The 16,836-nt window shown below is 36.7% G+C and overlaps 1 protein-coding gene across 3 annotated transcripts in view; it reads left to right on the top strand.

Moving 5' to 3' along the window:
- LOC150101414 (uncharacterized) overlaps positions 1-16,545 on the top strand; it is a 510,839-nt gene extending 494,294 nt beyond the window's left edge. For all 3 annotated transcript variants that reach the window (XM_090400454.1, XM_090400453.1, XM_090400455.1), the window contains one exon: positions 15,622-16,545. In XM_090400454.1, coding sequence (XP_090256580.1) covers positions 15,622-15,729 — 108 coding nt within the window. In that variant the 3' untranslated portion in view covers positions 15,730-16,545. The remainder of the gene's footprint in view (positions 1-15,621) is intronic.
- Positions 16,546-16,836: the final 291 nt, after the last annotated feature.

Here is a 16,836-nt window from a genome sequence, read left to right as displayed (position 1 = left end):
ACCTACTGAACTGGAGCGAGACAGTAAAAGAACTCATTTTAGTTTCTCTTTAGCAATTGACTGATTATAGTGCTCTAGCCCCATTAGTAGAGAAGATTAGATCCTTTTTCTCTAGTTATTCCTTCAATATTCAGAATTCAGGAGGTTATATAGCTATTGCTGAGATACTAGCAAAATTTTCTCCCAAAGTGTCTGTAAATGATGTAACTTGAATTCAAGATTACTTTTGACTCTGACATATCACAGAATGTGCTTTTGCCTGAGCATGCTTAAAAGCTTTCATGACTTATTTTTCACGGTATTAAAAACACCACACAATTTAATGAAAGAGATGTTTTATTAACTGCTTATATTTCGCTGATTTTCAACTCAGCATCATCAGAGCACAACACACTTGTACGTGTGACAGTGAGTGAGTGAAACTATACAATTGCAATGGACAAAAGATCTAAAGTCCTATTTTGGTGCCCTTTAATGAAAAAAAAAAAAAAAAAAAAAACCAGCTATGCAGGAGTTTTTCTTAGGATAACAATCTCCCAAATTTTTGGCAAATTAATGCAACTATATTTGTTAAGGTTGGGAGAATTTTTCAAAGCCATTGCTGACTCAAAAAATAATCTTTCAGATCTGTAACAACTCCTAAATAGCACATTCGTTTTCCTCCATCTAATCCTGCGTGAAGGAGTGTCCAAAGCATGGTCTGCCAGTCCCAACTTGCCATAGTAAAAGTGGCGAAAGTATTTTTCATGTTCTTCCAGGCAGATGTTAACTGATCTTCTTGTTTGGTCATAATAGGCCAAGTCACAGTCACAAGGAACTTCATACACTCCTGGGTGTGTTAAAGGGTGAAGTTTATCCTAAGCTGAGCAGATCAGAGTCGCCAGCTTGACAAGAGGTTTGAAAGTGGTGCGAACGCCATGTTTCATCAATATTTTGGCTATCTTTTCTGATGTACCTCTGTAATAAGGAAATAGAAATGGTCACGTTGTATTCTTGTGTATTAGGAGAGGGCAGAATAATGGGCCTATGTAGTATTTTATCTATTTTATAGGGATTATAGCCGTTGGCTAAGAACGTATGGTGCAGATATTGGAGTTTTCTGGTCAGAGCTGTATCGTTAGAACAAATGGCTCTGGCTCTGTGTGTAAGTGTTTTTAAAATGCCATTACTGTTGGACTGGATTATGATGCGATTGTTTATGTAGGTATCTTCCAGTGTGTGTAGGCTTTCTGTAAATGGAAAAAGATACTGATCCATCTGAAAGCCGGGTGACTAATGTGTCAAGAAATGGTAAACAGTTATTTGATTCTTTTTCTACTGTGAAGTGGATTTTGGGTTGTTGGCTGTTTAGGTGGGTGACAAACACATCCAAAGTGTCTTGTCCATGGGGCCAGATGGCAAACACATCATCTACATAGCATAACCACACTTGTGGCTTGTATGTAGCTGTTGTAAGTACTTTGTTTTCAAAGTGTTCCATTAAAAATTTGCTAATGGGGGGGGACCCATAGCAGTGTCATTAATCTGTTTGTAGAATTTTCCTCCCCATGTAAAGTAACCTACGTTCATGGTAAATTTAAATAATTCAAAAATATCAAGGGGAAATTTAGACTTGATTAAATCAAGAGTGTCTATAAGGGGTACATTGGTAAATAAAGAGGTAACATCAAAACTAACCATTATGTCTGAATTTTTTAGGATAAGATTTTTAACCAGTGTTTTGAAAGGGACTGAATTTTTTACAAAAGTAGAGGAGTTGCCAGTAAGGGGGGGAAAGCGACTTGGCTAAATGCTGAGCCAGTTTATATGTGAGATTATCTATGCTAATGACTATGGGGCATAGGGCAATATTAGTTTTGTGGATTTTTGGTAATCCATAAATACGGGGTGTTTTAACATGAATTGGTTTTATTTTCCTGATGATTTCTTTGGGCCATGACGTCAGTTTTTCAGTAATTTTTGGACATTTTTCTTTTGAGACAATGTAAGGTCTCAATGTATAATTTGATACTTGAAACTATCACATAGGATATCTTGCATTTTTCTGTTATACTCTTCTTGGTTCATGATAACTGTTGCATTTCCTTTATCGGCTTTTGTAATAATAATATTTTTATTATTATATAACTTTTTAGGGCAGTTATTTGATTACATGGCATATTGCTTTTTGGAGGCTTAGCCTTGTTTAGAATACTTGCTATAAAGCCTCCAAAAAGCAATATGCCAAGTAATCAAATAATGGCCCTAAAAAAGTTGTATAATAATAAAAATATTATTATTACAAAAGCCGATAAAGGAAATGCAACAGTTATCATGAACCAAGAAGAGTATAACAGAAAAATGCAAGATCTCCTTTTTGACAGTTCCATGTATCAAATTATGCATCGAGACCCTACGATGTCTCAAAAGAAAAAAGTCCGAAAATTACTGAAAAAAGTGAAGTCATGGCCCAAAGAAATCATCAGGAAAATAAAACCAATTCATGTTAAAACACCCCACATTTATGGATTACCAAAAATCCACAAAACTAATATCCCCCTATGCCCCATAGTCATTAGCATAGATAGTCTCACATATAAACTGGCCTGGCATTTAGCCAAGTCGCTTGCCCCCCTTTAATAAAAGTGTGGTAAATAAAAGAGTGTCTATAAGTAGTACATTCTTAATGTACCACTTATAGACACTCTTGATTTAATCAAGTCTAAATTTCCCCTTGATATTTTTGAATTATTTAAATTTACCATGAACACAGGTTACTTTACATGGGGAGGAAAATTCTACAAACAGATTAAAGGTACCGCTATGGGTTGCCCCCCCCCCCTTCCATTAGCAAATTTTACATGGAATACTTTGAAAACAAAGTACTTACAACAGCTACATACAAGCTACAAGTGCGGTTACGCTATGTAGATGATGTGGTCACCTAACTAAACAGCCAACAACCCAAAATCCACTTCACAGTAGAAAAAGAATCAAATAACTGTTTACCATTTCTTGACATATTAGTCACCCGGCTTTCAGATGGATCAGTATCTTTTTCCATTTACAGAAAGCCTACATACACTGGAAGATACCTACATAAACAATCACATCATCATCCAGTCCAACAATATGGCATTTTAAAAACACTTACACACAGAGCCAGAGCCATTTGTTCTAACGATACAGCTCTGACCACAGAACTCCAATATCTGCGCTATACGTTCTTAGCCAACAGCTATAATCCCTACAAAATAGATAAAATACTACATAGGCCCATTATTCTGCCCTCTCCTATTTCTATTCCTTATATCAGAGGTACATCAGAAAAGATAGCCAAAGTATTGATGAAACGTGGCGTTTGCATCACTTTCAAACCTCATGTCAAGCTGGCAACTCTGATCTGCTCAGCTAAGGATAAACTTCACCCTTTAGCACACCCAGGAGTGTATGAAGTTCCTTGTGACTGTGACTTGGCCTATTATGACCAAACAAGAAGATCAGTTAACATCCGCCTGGAAGAACATGAAAAATACTTTCGCCACTTTTACTATGGCAAGTCGGGACTGGCAGACCATGCTTTGGACACTCCTTCACGCAGGATTAGATGGAGGAAAACGAATGTGCTATTTAGGAGTCATTACAGATTTGAAAGATTATTTTTTGAGTCAGCAATGGCTTTGAAGAATTCTCCCAACCTTAACAAATATGGTTGCATTAATTTGCCAAAAATTTGGGAGACTGTTATCCTAAGAGAAACTCCTGCATAGCTGTTTTTTTTTTTTTTCATTAGAGGGCACCAAAATAGGACTTTAGATCTTTTGTCCATTGCAATTGTATAGTTTCACTCACTCACTGTCACATGTACAAGTGTTTTGTGCGCTGATGATGCTGAGTTGAAAATCAGTGAAATATAAGCAGTTAATAAAACATCTCTTTCATTAAATTGTGTGGTGTTTTTAATACCGTGAAAAATAAGTCATGAATAACCGTCAACACCTAAGCTTATCTGTTAGATTATGCTTAAAAGCTATTAATTTAATGTGATAGGATATTTACAAAATATTCCCTGTGCTCTGTCTTGATCTGTTATTGCTGACTGACATTCAGAGTTCCACCAAGGCTTTGGATACAGTAAAAAATTGAGATGATATTTTTAGAATTGCAGCTGTTGCTGCCTGGACAAAACAATCTGTCACATACTTCACTGCTTCATTGATAGGTACGAGGGCTGTTCGATAAGTCCATGCAAAGTCGAAGAGATGGCACCACCAGTACGTATCGAGGTTATTTTTAGTTGCTGGCAACTGTTGGAGGATCACACACTAAGTTTCAGTCAGATAGATCTATTACTCTGTGTTTGCTGTTCATTTGAATCAATCAAGTACCGTGATTTGTAAAAAATGGATGAGAAAGAATTTCGTGTAGTAATTAAACATTACTTTTTGAAAGGCAAAATGTCGCAGGAAACCAAAGGTAAGCTTATTAAACATTATGGTGAGTCTGCACCTGCGATTAGAATGGTTTATAAGTGGTTTAGTAACTTTTGAAGTGGCCATACGAGCACAAGTAATGCTGAATGTTCTGGGTGCCCTGTTGAGGTGACTACTCCAGAAATTATTGAAAACATCCATGCTGTGGTTAGGGATGATAGAAGAGTGAAGGTGCATGAAATTGCTAAGGCTGTGGGCATCTCAAATGACTGTGTACATAATATTTTACATGAACATTTACATATGAGAAAACTATCCGCAAGATGGGTGCCGCATTTGCTCACACTGGATCAAAAGGATCAATGTGTGAACTGTTGCAAGGACAGCTTGAAGCTATTTCAGTAGAATCTAGAGGAATTTTTGCGTCGTTTCGTAATAGTGGACCAAACATGGATTCATCACTACCAGCCTGAGATCAAGGAACAGTCAAAACATTGGGTTGTAAGTGGGGAATCTGCACCAAAGAAAGCGAAAACCATTCCTTCGGCAGGAAAGGTTATGGCCACCTTATGCATTTTTGCTGAATCGTTTAAATAACGAAATAAAGGAAAAACGACCACACTTGGCAAAAAAGAAAATTCTTTTTCACCACGACAATGCACCCACTCACTCTTCTGCAATTGTGACTGCAAAATTGTTCGATTTATGCTACGAAGCCTTTTGCATCCCCTCCCCATCTCCAAATTTGGCTCCCTCGGACTACTGTCTGTTTCCAAACTTGAAAAAATGGCTGGCAGGAAAGAGATTTTCATCAAACAATGAGGTGTTTGCCGAAACAACTATCTATTTTGAACAAATTGGACAAATCATACTATATGGATAAGATCAAAAAACTCGAGCATCGTTGGACTAAGTGTATAGACCTAAAAGGAGACTATGTTGAAAAACAAAAAATGTTTGTCCCAAAAAAATGTTTTTTTTCATTTTTGCACGGACTTATCGAACAACCCTTGTGTATGACTGACTGCTTTTTTTTGCAAGATGGGAAGTCAGTCTATCCATTTTTCACATGGGCATCCATAAATCAGAACATGGTCCCTCTGAAGACATAGTGTAAATAACAGGAAAACGATTGCTTCCATAGATGTTCTCTCTTTGACATCACACATAAGCAGTGGGAAAATGGAAGGGGGTGGGGCTGCAATTTGTAAGATCTCTTGCAGTATCTGAGTGGGTAGGCATATGGAAAAAAGGTATTAACTTCTTAATTTAAATAATGTTTATATCGCTGAAATGAAGCCTATTGGCTCTTTATATATATTTAAGTAACTTAATGGTTGCACCTTTTTGACAACTCGTATAGCAGAATATATAAGTTCTTTTCGCTATACCATTTGGTATCTATTTGGTCTAGCTACTCACTGATGAAGTCTCAAAAAAGGCTGAAAGCAGTCTGGGTAGTGACCTCCCACCATAATGTAATAGCAGCATACATTTCCTAGGAAATGTGTTTTTACATTATGGAAAATATCAAGAATAGCGATCAGAACTTTACCACCTTTGCTGCGAGTTGCCCGAGATTGTACTACGTACTAGGACTACTTGCATTAGCTCACGCTAGTAATCGCCAATACTTTTATAGTTTACTATATTCGGCATGAAACTCTCTGATTCCAATCTTTGAGTTTGTTATTTGGTTTTAAAACAATGTGGGATTTAATATCCCCTTAATTAAATAATGGTATTAACTCCATTATTGAGAAGATAGAGGTCATGATTGTCGAGCATTCACTCAGTGACATGACCTCATCCATTCATGTTGGCCAACACAAATGGATGAAGTCAAATTAATAGCCTCCCTCTTCTTCTTCCCAGTTTAGCATCATCAGCAAATAACTGAATATTTCCTGTGAAATCATTTCCTATATCATTGATGTACAAATTAAACATCAGAAGACCAAGTACCGAGCTCTGTGGTACACCACTGGTCACCTATCTTCTCCTAGACTCAACTCTTCCATAAATCACTCTTTGATATCTGTCCATCAGCCACCCTCTAATCCAGATCACCAGATTCATATCCATCCCTATTTGCTCCAATTTATGCAACAGAGTTCTGTATGGAATCCTGTCAAATGCCTTTGCAGAGTCTAGCAATATCACTTAGTAGCCATTTCCCTTATCCAACTCCATTGTCACTTTATTATAAAAAGTAAGCAGATTACTAAGGCAAGTCCTACCTATCATAAAACCATGCTGTCTCTTATAGATTGGCATATTTCTATCCATCCATTCCTGAATTATGTTTTTCAACAATTTCTTCAATACCTTAACCACCACTCCTGAGTAACTGATTGGCCTATAATTTACTACTTCTGTCTTGTAGTCTCCTTCATGCAGTGGGACTATTTTGGCACCTTACCAGTACTGAGGCTTAAATTAAACAGCTTGGTCAGAGGTGCTGGTAATTCCCTTGCACATTCTCATAATACACATGCTGATATGCCATCTAATCTCATGGCTATGTTCTTGAAGTTCTACAATATTTTAAACACCATCATTTCTTCAACCAGTATTCTCCCATCAGTCAATGTTACATCTGGCATTGCAGCATCATTTTGATGGTACACCCCTGCAAAATGCTCACTCAATCATTCAACTGTTTGGTTTGCTTCTGTTACCTCCCCATCATCAGTATTTTTTAAAGTCATCCTTTCATAGTCATTCCTTGTTTTATATGACACACACACATCAGCTAGCTCTCTCTCATAATTAGCTTTGGCCTTCCTCCTTCTTATTATTATTATGTGACACCTCCAGGGAGTCCAAAGACTCATAGAGGGAGGGCACCTACTCTACAACACTCTCTGTCCCCACCACTAAATCCACCTACTACAATGAACTGTAACTACACCAATGGCATCTACCATCCACCATTAGTATTTTCAAAGACAATCACAAACATCCATGCCCACGGCAGGATTCGAACTTGCAGCCTTTTGGCTGGAGAGTGGATATGCTAACCACACGGCCAACCAGGCCAGCATAGAGGTCACCCTTCTTGCCTGTGCCTTGTGCTGTTTATGGACATGCTTGACCACCTTTGTGTTTATATTCCGTCCACAACTATTTCTTTGTCTTAGATTGATGAGGCTATTCATCAATCTAACTCTTACCTGATTTATCTTTCTAACTCTGGGTATACTGCTTTCTTCCAACCCTCCCACCCCTCCCTTGGCTGCATCCCATGCTCTGCACCAACATTTCTCCCTTCCAAATTCTTGTCATGGACTTCTGAAAGCTGACTCTTCATCTTGTCTTACATAATCACCTGCGTTGTGATTCCTCATGTATCCCTTCTTAACAGAAAATTCTACACATCTGTAATCTCTGTGTCAAGACTACATGATCACTTTCCCCAGGTAGAAGCAGCATGGCTAGATTGGTTACTGTTAAGTTCTCTGATGCTGTGATCAGATCCAGCACTTTCCATTTCCTTTCTTCCCTGTGACTATTCCTCTCCCCATCGTTAAATAATAATTACTCGATCTACTCTTATCATGCTAATTTGCCAATGTATGTCACTTACATTCTCTCTTATTCCCCTTGAATTATAGCAGAACCAATTGCATATTTTGTTCTATTAGCGTTTATCTCACACTGGATAGCCTCAGATGAACTTCCATTTGCATCCCTGTTCCTCTGATGCTTCTACTCTTTTTGACTTTAAGTTCTTAACCCAAGTTCTTAACTTTATCAAAGTTAAGAATTGGGTGCTACATTTAGCATTATGTGATCACTGCATATACAGAAATCATCAGTTGGTGGAATAGACATATGCGTTTGAGTTGCTATTGATATTTTCTTAACCGTGTTGCTACATGCTGATATCACTCCTCTAGAAGAGTTTAGTGTTTTTTGATGTGAGTGACCTTGGTCAGAGGATAAATTGAAGGTCTGGTTGATAGGAGAAAAGAGGGGATATGATAGAAATATATAAAAATATTTCAGTACTTGGCTAGAGGAATCATAACAAGGGTTCATCCCTGTAAGTAGAATAAAGGTGTGGCTAAGTAGGGGTGTGAGGACTAGATATTTTGCTTGGAGAGTTGTGAATGAGTGGAATGGGTTTCCAGAGTCAGTTGTGAGTGCGTTGTCTGTTAATGGATTCAAGGAGAGATATGATATATTGTGTAGATAGATTGGGTCTCCTGCGATGAGTCTTCAGACTATGTGGAGGTGTCCGTATAATAATAATAATGATAACAAGAATATGTATGTATTGTAAATCTGGGAAAGGCATATGACAAGGTATCAAGAGAAAAACTCTTCCAGATGCTACTGTTTATGGTGTAAATTGGACATTATATCAAGCAATGCATAGTCTATATTTGAAATCTAAGTTAGCAGTTAGAATTATATGATATAGAATCACATGTAAAACAAGGGTGCACATCAATCCAAATAGAATCTCAAGGAGTTTTTTCGCTATGCAGCAAGTAGAAGAAAAATTGATAGTGGATGGGTCTTGCTGGGTGGACGTGGGAATCGGGTGACCAAAGCAGATGATGTAGTTGAGCTATTTAATGATTACTTTATTAAAGTGTTCTACTCTGGTACCATAGGCTTTATTCCTGGAAGGATAATGAGTGGTGAAGTATTAGAAGTGGATGTATTCCAAATACTGAGTATGCTAATAATCAATAAGCCAGGGTAATAATCAAAGTCACCTTTCATCAAGTAGAAGAAAAATTGATAGTGGATGGGTCTTGCTGGGTGGATGTGGGAATCGGGTGACCAAAGCAGATGATGTAGTTGAGCTATTTAATGATTACTTTATTAAAGTGTTCTACTCTGGTACCATAGGCTTTATTCCTAGAAGGATAATGAGTGGTGAAGTATTAGAAGTGGATGTATTTCAAATACTGAGTATGCTAATAATCAATAAGCCAGGGGACTAGATGAAATTTCATCATGTGTATAAGGAAATGTGCTATGGAACTTATTGTGCCATTAACTTGGTCATAAAGATAGTCCATCCATCCCTCCATCAGTGGTCCTAACAGGCACTTAAGCACCCATGATCTTCCAACTATTCTTGGACTTCGCAACTGCAACTGTAACTCGAGGATAAGGTGGTAAGCCCTATGCCTCTTGGGGTGTCCTATGGCTGTAAATGCATGTGTTCATGGAGCCAGTATGCCTATTTTGGGGAAGGGAAAACCCGAGTTTCTAGGTGAAAAAACCCTACTTCCGTATGAGACCAGCTAACTCACCTTTCATCAAAAGAGTCCAGATAAAGGTTCCTCACATCACTGAGAGGAATCGGATCCAGGTCTTTCTGACCAAAGGGCTTTATCTATATCAACTGAGCTACAGAGGCTCTAAAGTAAGATAGTACCATTGCATAATGGTGGTGGTAGAATGGAGGTATCAAACTATAGGCCTGTTTGTAATTCTTGAGTAGTTAAGATTTTAGAGAAATTGGTAAGAACTCGCATACAGAATTGGGCAGATGAGGGTAATATTATTTATGCAGGCCAGCATGGATTTGTTAAAGAGCATTCTTGTTTTAGTAATCTGGTTACCTTTTACAATAGAGTAACAAGAGCAGTGGATGAAGGTAAGGCATACATTCATTCCCCCCCCCCCCAAGCCATTTGACAGAGTGCCACATGACAAGTTGATTTTTAAGTTGCATCATATGGGTTTGGATATCAGGTTATTGTATTGGATTGGTGATTGACTCTTTTATAGATATCAGCGAGCTGTATAAAGAGGAAATTAGGGAGTAGGAAGGTTACAAGTGGAGTTCCACAGAATTCAATCATGGGACTATTGCTGTTCAGTCTTTATGTCAATGATATTGTCATAGGACTGCAGGGAGATGTTCAGTTATTTGCAGATGATGTGAAGCTTGGGAGACTTATTAGTAATAGTGGTGATGTTTCAGCTCTTCAAGGGATGAAGCATCCCATCTGTGGATCATTTGGGATCCACAGATGGGATGCTTCATATTCACTTGGTGGAGTTATACTGGAAGAAGTATGGAATTCAAGGGATCCTGAGGGTGGTTATAGATAGAGATTTAAAGTTCTGAGGTCATATTGCAAAGGTTGTGAAGACATCTCAGAGAATTGTGGCAATGTTGAGGAGAACATTGACGATGAGAAGTAAAAGTGTGCTGGTCCCATTGTATAAGGATTTTATCAGACTACATCTGGATTTCTGTGCTCAGATTTGGTCAATTGGATTTGCAGGGGATGAAATAACCTTGGAGAGGGTGCACAGATGGATAACAAAAATAATGTCAGGACTGTACAATGTTGATTATGAGGATAGACCGAGGGAATGCAGACTACAGAGTTTGTTAGACAGAAAGCAAGGGGGGGGGAATATGATTGAGACATTTAAGCTGTTGAACGGTTATTATCCTATTAACACTGAGAAGATCTTTCATATAGAATGAAGGAAAGGAACAAGGGCAAGAGGCCATCCTTGGAGGTTGCAAAAGGAGGTAGTGAGTAAAAAGGGGTAAGAAGTAAGTTTTTTGCATGGAGAGTGGTAGGATCATGGAATGCATTGCCTGAGAGGGTGATGTACATGCAGACTCTGGATGAAATTAAGTAGTATGATAGACTTTGTGTTCACTAGTATTGATCTTCCATGATGAATCTTGTGACTCCATGGGGGTAAGAAAATAATAATTATTATTATTTTAATTACAAAGATGAGATGTAGAATTTACACTTGGTGGGGATATATTGTTGGAGGTACAGGAAATAAGAGATCTTGGGGCAGTGTTGGATATGGATCTAAAATTTAGAAGACACATTGTCAAAATTGTGAGAACAACACAAAGAATTCTGGGAATGATGCAGAGGACACTGATTTATAGAATTAAGGAGATCTTGTTCCATTGTATAAGTCCTGATTAGGGCACATTTAGACTACTGTGCATAGATATGGTCACCTGGTTTTCAAAAGGATGAAAATATGTTGGAAAGGGTATAGAGGCAATTAACTAAGGTGGTTTCTGATCTCTGGAATGTTGAATATGAGGAAAGGTTGAGAAGATGCAATTTACAGTCTAGTAGATAGGTGGAAGCAGAGTGATATGATAGAGACGTGCAAGTTGTTAAGGGATTGTTATAGGATCAATGTTGAAGAGGTTTTTCATAAAATAGTGGATCAGGGGAAAACAAGAGGTCATCCCTGGAAACTGTATAAGGAGGGTGTGAACAGGGGAGTGAAAAGCAGGTTTTTTGCATGCAGAGTTGTGAATGATTGGAATGCTTTTCCTGAGCGTGTGATGTCTACAGAGAATTTGAATGTGCTTAAGGCCAGGTATGATGAGCTGTGTGTGTATGACAAAGGGACCTCCTGGATGAGTCTGTGACACCATGGGGTCTTAGGATAATAATAATATGTCATCCATTCCCACAGCCTTGTTAACATCTAACCCAGGTAACACTTGATACACCTCTGAGTTTTTCACCTTTAATTCTCCTAATCCTTGCCTCCCTTCTACATGTTGCACAGCATCATTCACACCATGACATATGCTGGTGAATTGTTCATTAAATAATTCCACTATATCATTTGCTGTGGTTGCTCTACTACCATAACTATTTACCAGTGTCAACTTGCCATAATTATTTTTTCTCCTGCTTGCAGAAAATTTCCCTTGGATTAGCTGTGACCTGACTGGCTAATCTCCTCTCATATTCTACTTTTTCTTTTTTTAACCATGCTTGTTGCTTTTCTAGTCTGTAGTTTATATTCTTCATGCATCTGTTCACTGCAAACTGTCTTGTACTTCCTTCATAACTTCTTTTGTAACACTGCTTGCTTGATTTCACCATTCATCCATCTCACTCCTACTCTGTTTATTCGCTTAACTCTTAGTATGCAGTTATGAATTGCTTCCCTTATCATTTCTCATGCACTATCAATATCTTTTCTACACAATTCATCAACCCAATGTATCGATGTTAGTTGACCATAGAGCATCTCATAATCACCCACATATAGACCTTCTTGAATAACAACTTTTGCCTGTTTGACTACCTTCTATAGCAAGTTCTATGTCACGTCACTTATACATATAAAAACTGTGCCATTTTGTTCTTCAGTCTCTCTCTCTCCCTTACTCCGTTTTTTTTTATTCCCCCCCCCCACCAGCTCTCTGAAGATGTAGTGTGATGTCAGAAAGTCTAATAAACTTGTATTTAATTTTCAGCTTGTTGTATTTTCATAATACTTTTTAACTAAAATAAACTTTTCCATTTACTTAAGATTTTACAGAAATGACTTTCCCTGTTCCACCTATAAGCCATCACATTATTGCAGCTTAATACAGTTCACTTGCTTATAAATATTACAACTTTTTACATAAAAGTTAAGTGTTAAGCAAGTGGGTTTTGAGCATCAGCAAGGAACCTCCAAGAGCTTATAGCAATTTTTTTTTACTGGTTTAGAAAGTATATTATATTTGACAAGAAATTATATTATTGTTTTTATCCATCATCCATTGTTTGCTTAAGGGTAAAATATGGATAAAAACAAATTATAATACAAAGCAGATAGTAGATGGTTATAACTAAATTTCTTAAAATTTTTGCAGTCATTTAGAACTGACATTATTCCAGAAATGTATGTGATATCATGACTTACTACTGTTCGTAGACTTATCTCAGCTATACAGTATTCATTTATTAATTAATTGAGTAAACACGCAGGTTGATACTGGTACAGCATCCCTCAACTTATGTCTGGGTTCCTTTCCATCAGGCAAGACGTAAGTCGGTTTGGATGTAAGTTGATGCATTAAATCAACCGAGTTATAGGGGTTAGGGACTTAACAGTAATAAGTAGACTGTCATTTTAATTTTAAAACCTTATTGTAAAACTGTACTGTGCATTATTGCCACTATAAAACAGGAGAATAATCATCCAAATCATCCTTCACAATCATGTCTTCATTACCTTCCCTATGCGAAGGATGAGGCTGCGGCTCTTCTGGTGTAACCTTTGTTTTTTTTTATGAAAATGTCCGATGTGCTTTGCTTATCCCTCTTCTTCTTTTTACCATAAATTTGTTTATAGCAAGCAAAAGCATCATGTTCTTTCCTTTCTGCCAATAAGTAGCGTTCAACATTGGGGTCTATGTCTTCAACCATTTTGAGAACATTTCTGCAAGACACTGTGAATTGTTTAAGTACCTCTTCTTGTTTCTCTTTTCCCTCTTTCTTTTCTTGTTCTTCCTCTTCTGCAACACATTCCTCCAGTTCGACCAATTCTTCGTTGTTCAACTCTTCAGGGGCACTTCCTATGAGTTGAACTATGTCATCATCATTCACTTTGAGATTCAGGTTGTTTGCTAGGCCCATTATTTCTTCACTCATACAAAGGTCTTCGTTTTTTTCAAAACTTCCATAATCGTGCACATGTCTTTATCCATATGCCACTCATATGAAAGATCACTTCATCCCAAACTACAGCAATATTTTTAATAGCATGATAAATATTGAATGCTTTCCAGAATTGCATGAGAGTCTGGTCGTTTCCTTCATCAGCAGAAATGGCTTGTGAAAAAAGTTCTCCGTAGATAATAAACTTTCAATGCTACTAGAACTTCCTGATCCATCGGTTGGATCAATGAAGTAGTGTTTGGAGGGAGAAACATGACCTTGAACTTGATGAAGATCACTGATATAAGATGGATGAAATATTTAATGATAAATACACAAATAACATATTTTTCAAAGACAAAATCAACAGAGGAACTGTTGAAGTCAAGTGCCGACTGCCGAGGGAGGCTGCTGCTGAATGCGCTGTTGCCACTGCATTGTTGCTAAATAAAAACCTTTTTACTTTATGCTTGCATGCATCTTGTTCGAAAGTATAGTCAAAAATTTTATTTATTCCATTATGGGATCATGGACATATCTTCGAAAGGATGTAAGTCGAGGGATGACTGTAATGCTAAATGCAGTTTTAATTGCAGAAAAATGGGTTTTAAGCATCACTTATTAGTAATAATAAAAGTACATACAAACAAGAATACATACATACAAACTATGTACATACATAGTTTATATAATAAGTTTAGATTAATCCTTTATCCAAGTGTGAGCAAACAAAGTTTGTACCTGAAAGTATCTTCAGGACTGGGGTAAGGTAATACAACACCAGGCAACTTGTTGCAAAGGTGGAGAAAGCTCTCAACACTCCTATCTCAGTATATCCAATAATGCAAAGCACATCTCCTTGTGGATATGTGTAATGCTATGCATTAAGGCAAGGGCAACTAGCCAGACTAGTTTCGACCTTTATTGAGGTCTCTTTGGTGGGAGCCAGGCCCAAGTGGAGACACCAAGGCAGAAGCAATGAGAGGTCATCCCAATCTATAGGAGTTGCCAAAGGGTGTACAACCTTATTATTAAATTACTCCGGATTCAGAGAAAGATGTTAAGAGTTTATTTTTCATTTCCCCAGTCCTGAAGATACTTTCAGGTGCAAACTTCGTTTGCTCACACTTGTATAAAGGATTAAACTAAACTTATTATAGTCTAACCAAGTGAAAAATAGACTCTCAACATCTTTCTCTGAATCCATAGTAATTTAATAATAAGGTTGTACACCCTTTGGCAACTCCTATAGGTTGGGATGACCTCTCATTGCTTCTGCTTTGGTGTCTCCACTACTGGGCCTGGCTCCCACTGACGAAACCTCAATAAAGGTCGAAATTGGTATGGGTAGTGGCCCTTGTCTTAATGCATAGCATTACACATATCCACAAGGAGATGTGCTTTGCATTATGGGAGATACTGAGATAGGAGAATTGAGAGCTTTCTCCACCTTTGCAACGAGTTGCCCGGTGTTGTACTACCTTACCCCAGTCCTGAAGATACTTTCAGGTGCAAACTTTGTTTGCTCACACTTGGATAAAGGATTAAACTAAACTTATTATAGTCTAACCAAGTGAAAAATAAACTCTCAACATAGTTTGTATATACATAGTTATGTTTGCATAGTTAGGTATGTTTGTATATGTACATACAAACTTATGTACATATACAAACATACCTAACTATATGTATATACAAAATTTGTATGTACATACATACAAATATTCCGAAATACTTCACAATATTTCGGAATGCTGTTTGAAATTAGTGAAAAATAATATATTGTTTATTTACAGATGATTATGAATCACACTGAAGGTCAACTAATAGAAGAAATGGGAAGTTCTCAACCTCAGTGTCTAAGCAATTTATGTGCCTATTTGACTATCAAGCCATCTCCTTGAAATGTCTTGCTACCCAATCACTAAATATAGCAAACTCCTGATCATGAAACATATCAGAATATTATTACTGATAATACTAACAGTGATTTAATGTTCGCTATATGTCATGTCTAAATTCTAGTTTGATTACAACAATCTGTAATAGTAATGAGCAGTTAACATATATTTCTCTGCAAGCTAATTTCATGAAACAGAAACTGTAAAATATCAGAATTAGGAATAATAATAATAATAATCTTTTATTTATTTTAAAAGTGATTATTATTGTTACTGTTATTATTAACGAATGAATTATATTTGATTAAAATAATCAAATAATCAAAGATCAAAAAATAATCAGAACACATGAAATTTACAGACAATAAATATTGTTAGTTGTGGTGGTAGATGACATTGATGGTAGTTGTGTGTAGTAGGAGAATTAGGGGAGTCGGTGAGATGTGTGTAGCAGAGTGGAGTAGAATGACCTCCTGCAATGAGTCCTTGGAGGTGCCATGTAATAATAATCATCAAATAAAAAATGTAAATAATTAAGAATATATATTCATTTTTTTAACAGAAAAAAACTTGAAATTTTTTATTATTTTGGCTTGCAGTGAGTGTAAATTCTTTTGAAATTTCAAAATTGCCATTATACTAAATGTTGATCATTGTTTTATCAGATGAAAGAAAGTGTCTGAATTGGCATTTACACATTATCAAATGTGTAAATACCTTAGGAAAACGGAATAATATATCTTTCTGAAATGTAGTACATTAGATCATAATATGCATACAACTGTTTTGAAGTATACTGCACTTGTTCCAATTTTTATACATAAAAATAAATCAATACATATTTGAATGGATATTGTTCTATTGCATCATATCATATAGTATCATGACTAATACAGTAAAGTACACTCGTGTTCATAGTAACTGCATCACCTGCTGTCACCATGTTTATTTTATTTTATTTTATTTTATTTTATTTTTTTGGTAATTAAATTTGAATGCCTATTTGAACAGGGATAAAACACAAATAATGAAGAAGGATGAAGTGAAAAGTGATATTTTCACTAAAAAACAAATACTGATATCAAAATTTAGTTCAGCTACATAGTTTTA

Source organism: Typopeltis vanoorti, chromosome 11 (assembly GCF_054136105.1).
Source record: "Typopeltis vanoorti isolate ZY-2024b chromosome 11, IOZ_Tvanoo_1.0, whole genome shotgun sequence".
In the NCBI taxonomy this organism is placed as follows: Eukaryota; Metazoa; Arthropoda; class Arachnida; order Uropygi; family Thelyphonidae; genus Typopeltis; species Typopeltis vanoorti.
This window is presented reverse-complemented; position numbering and strand designations above follow the sequence as displayed.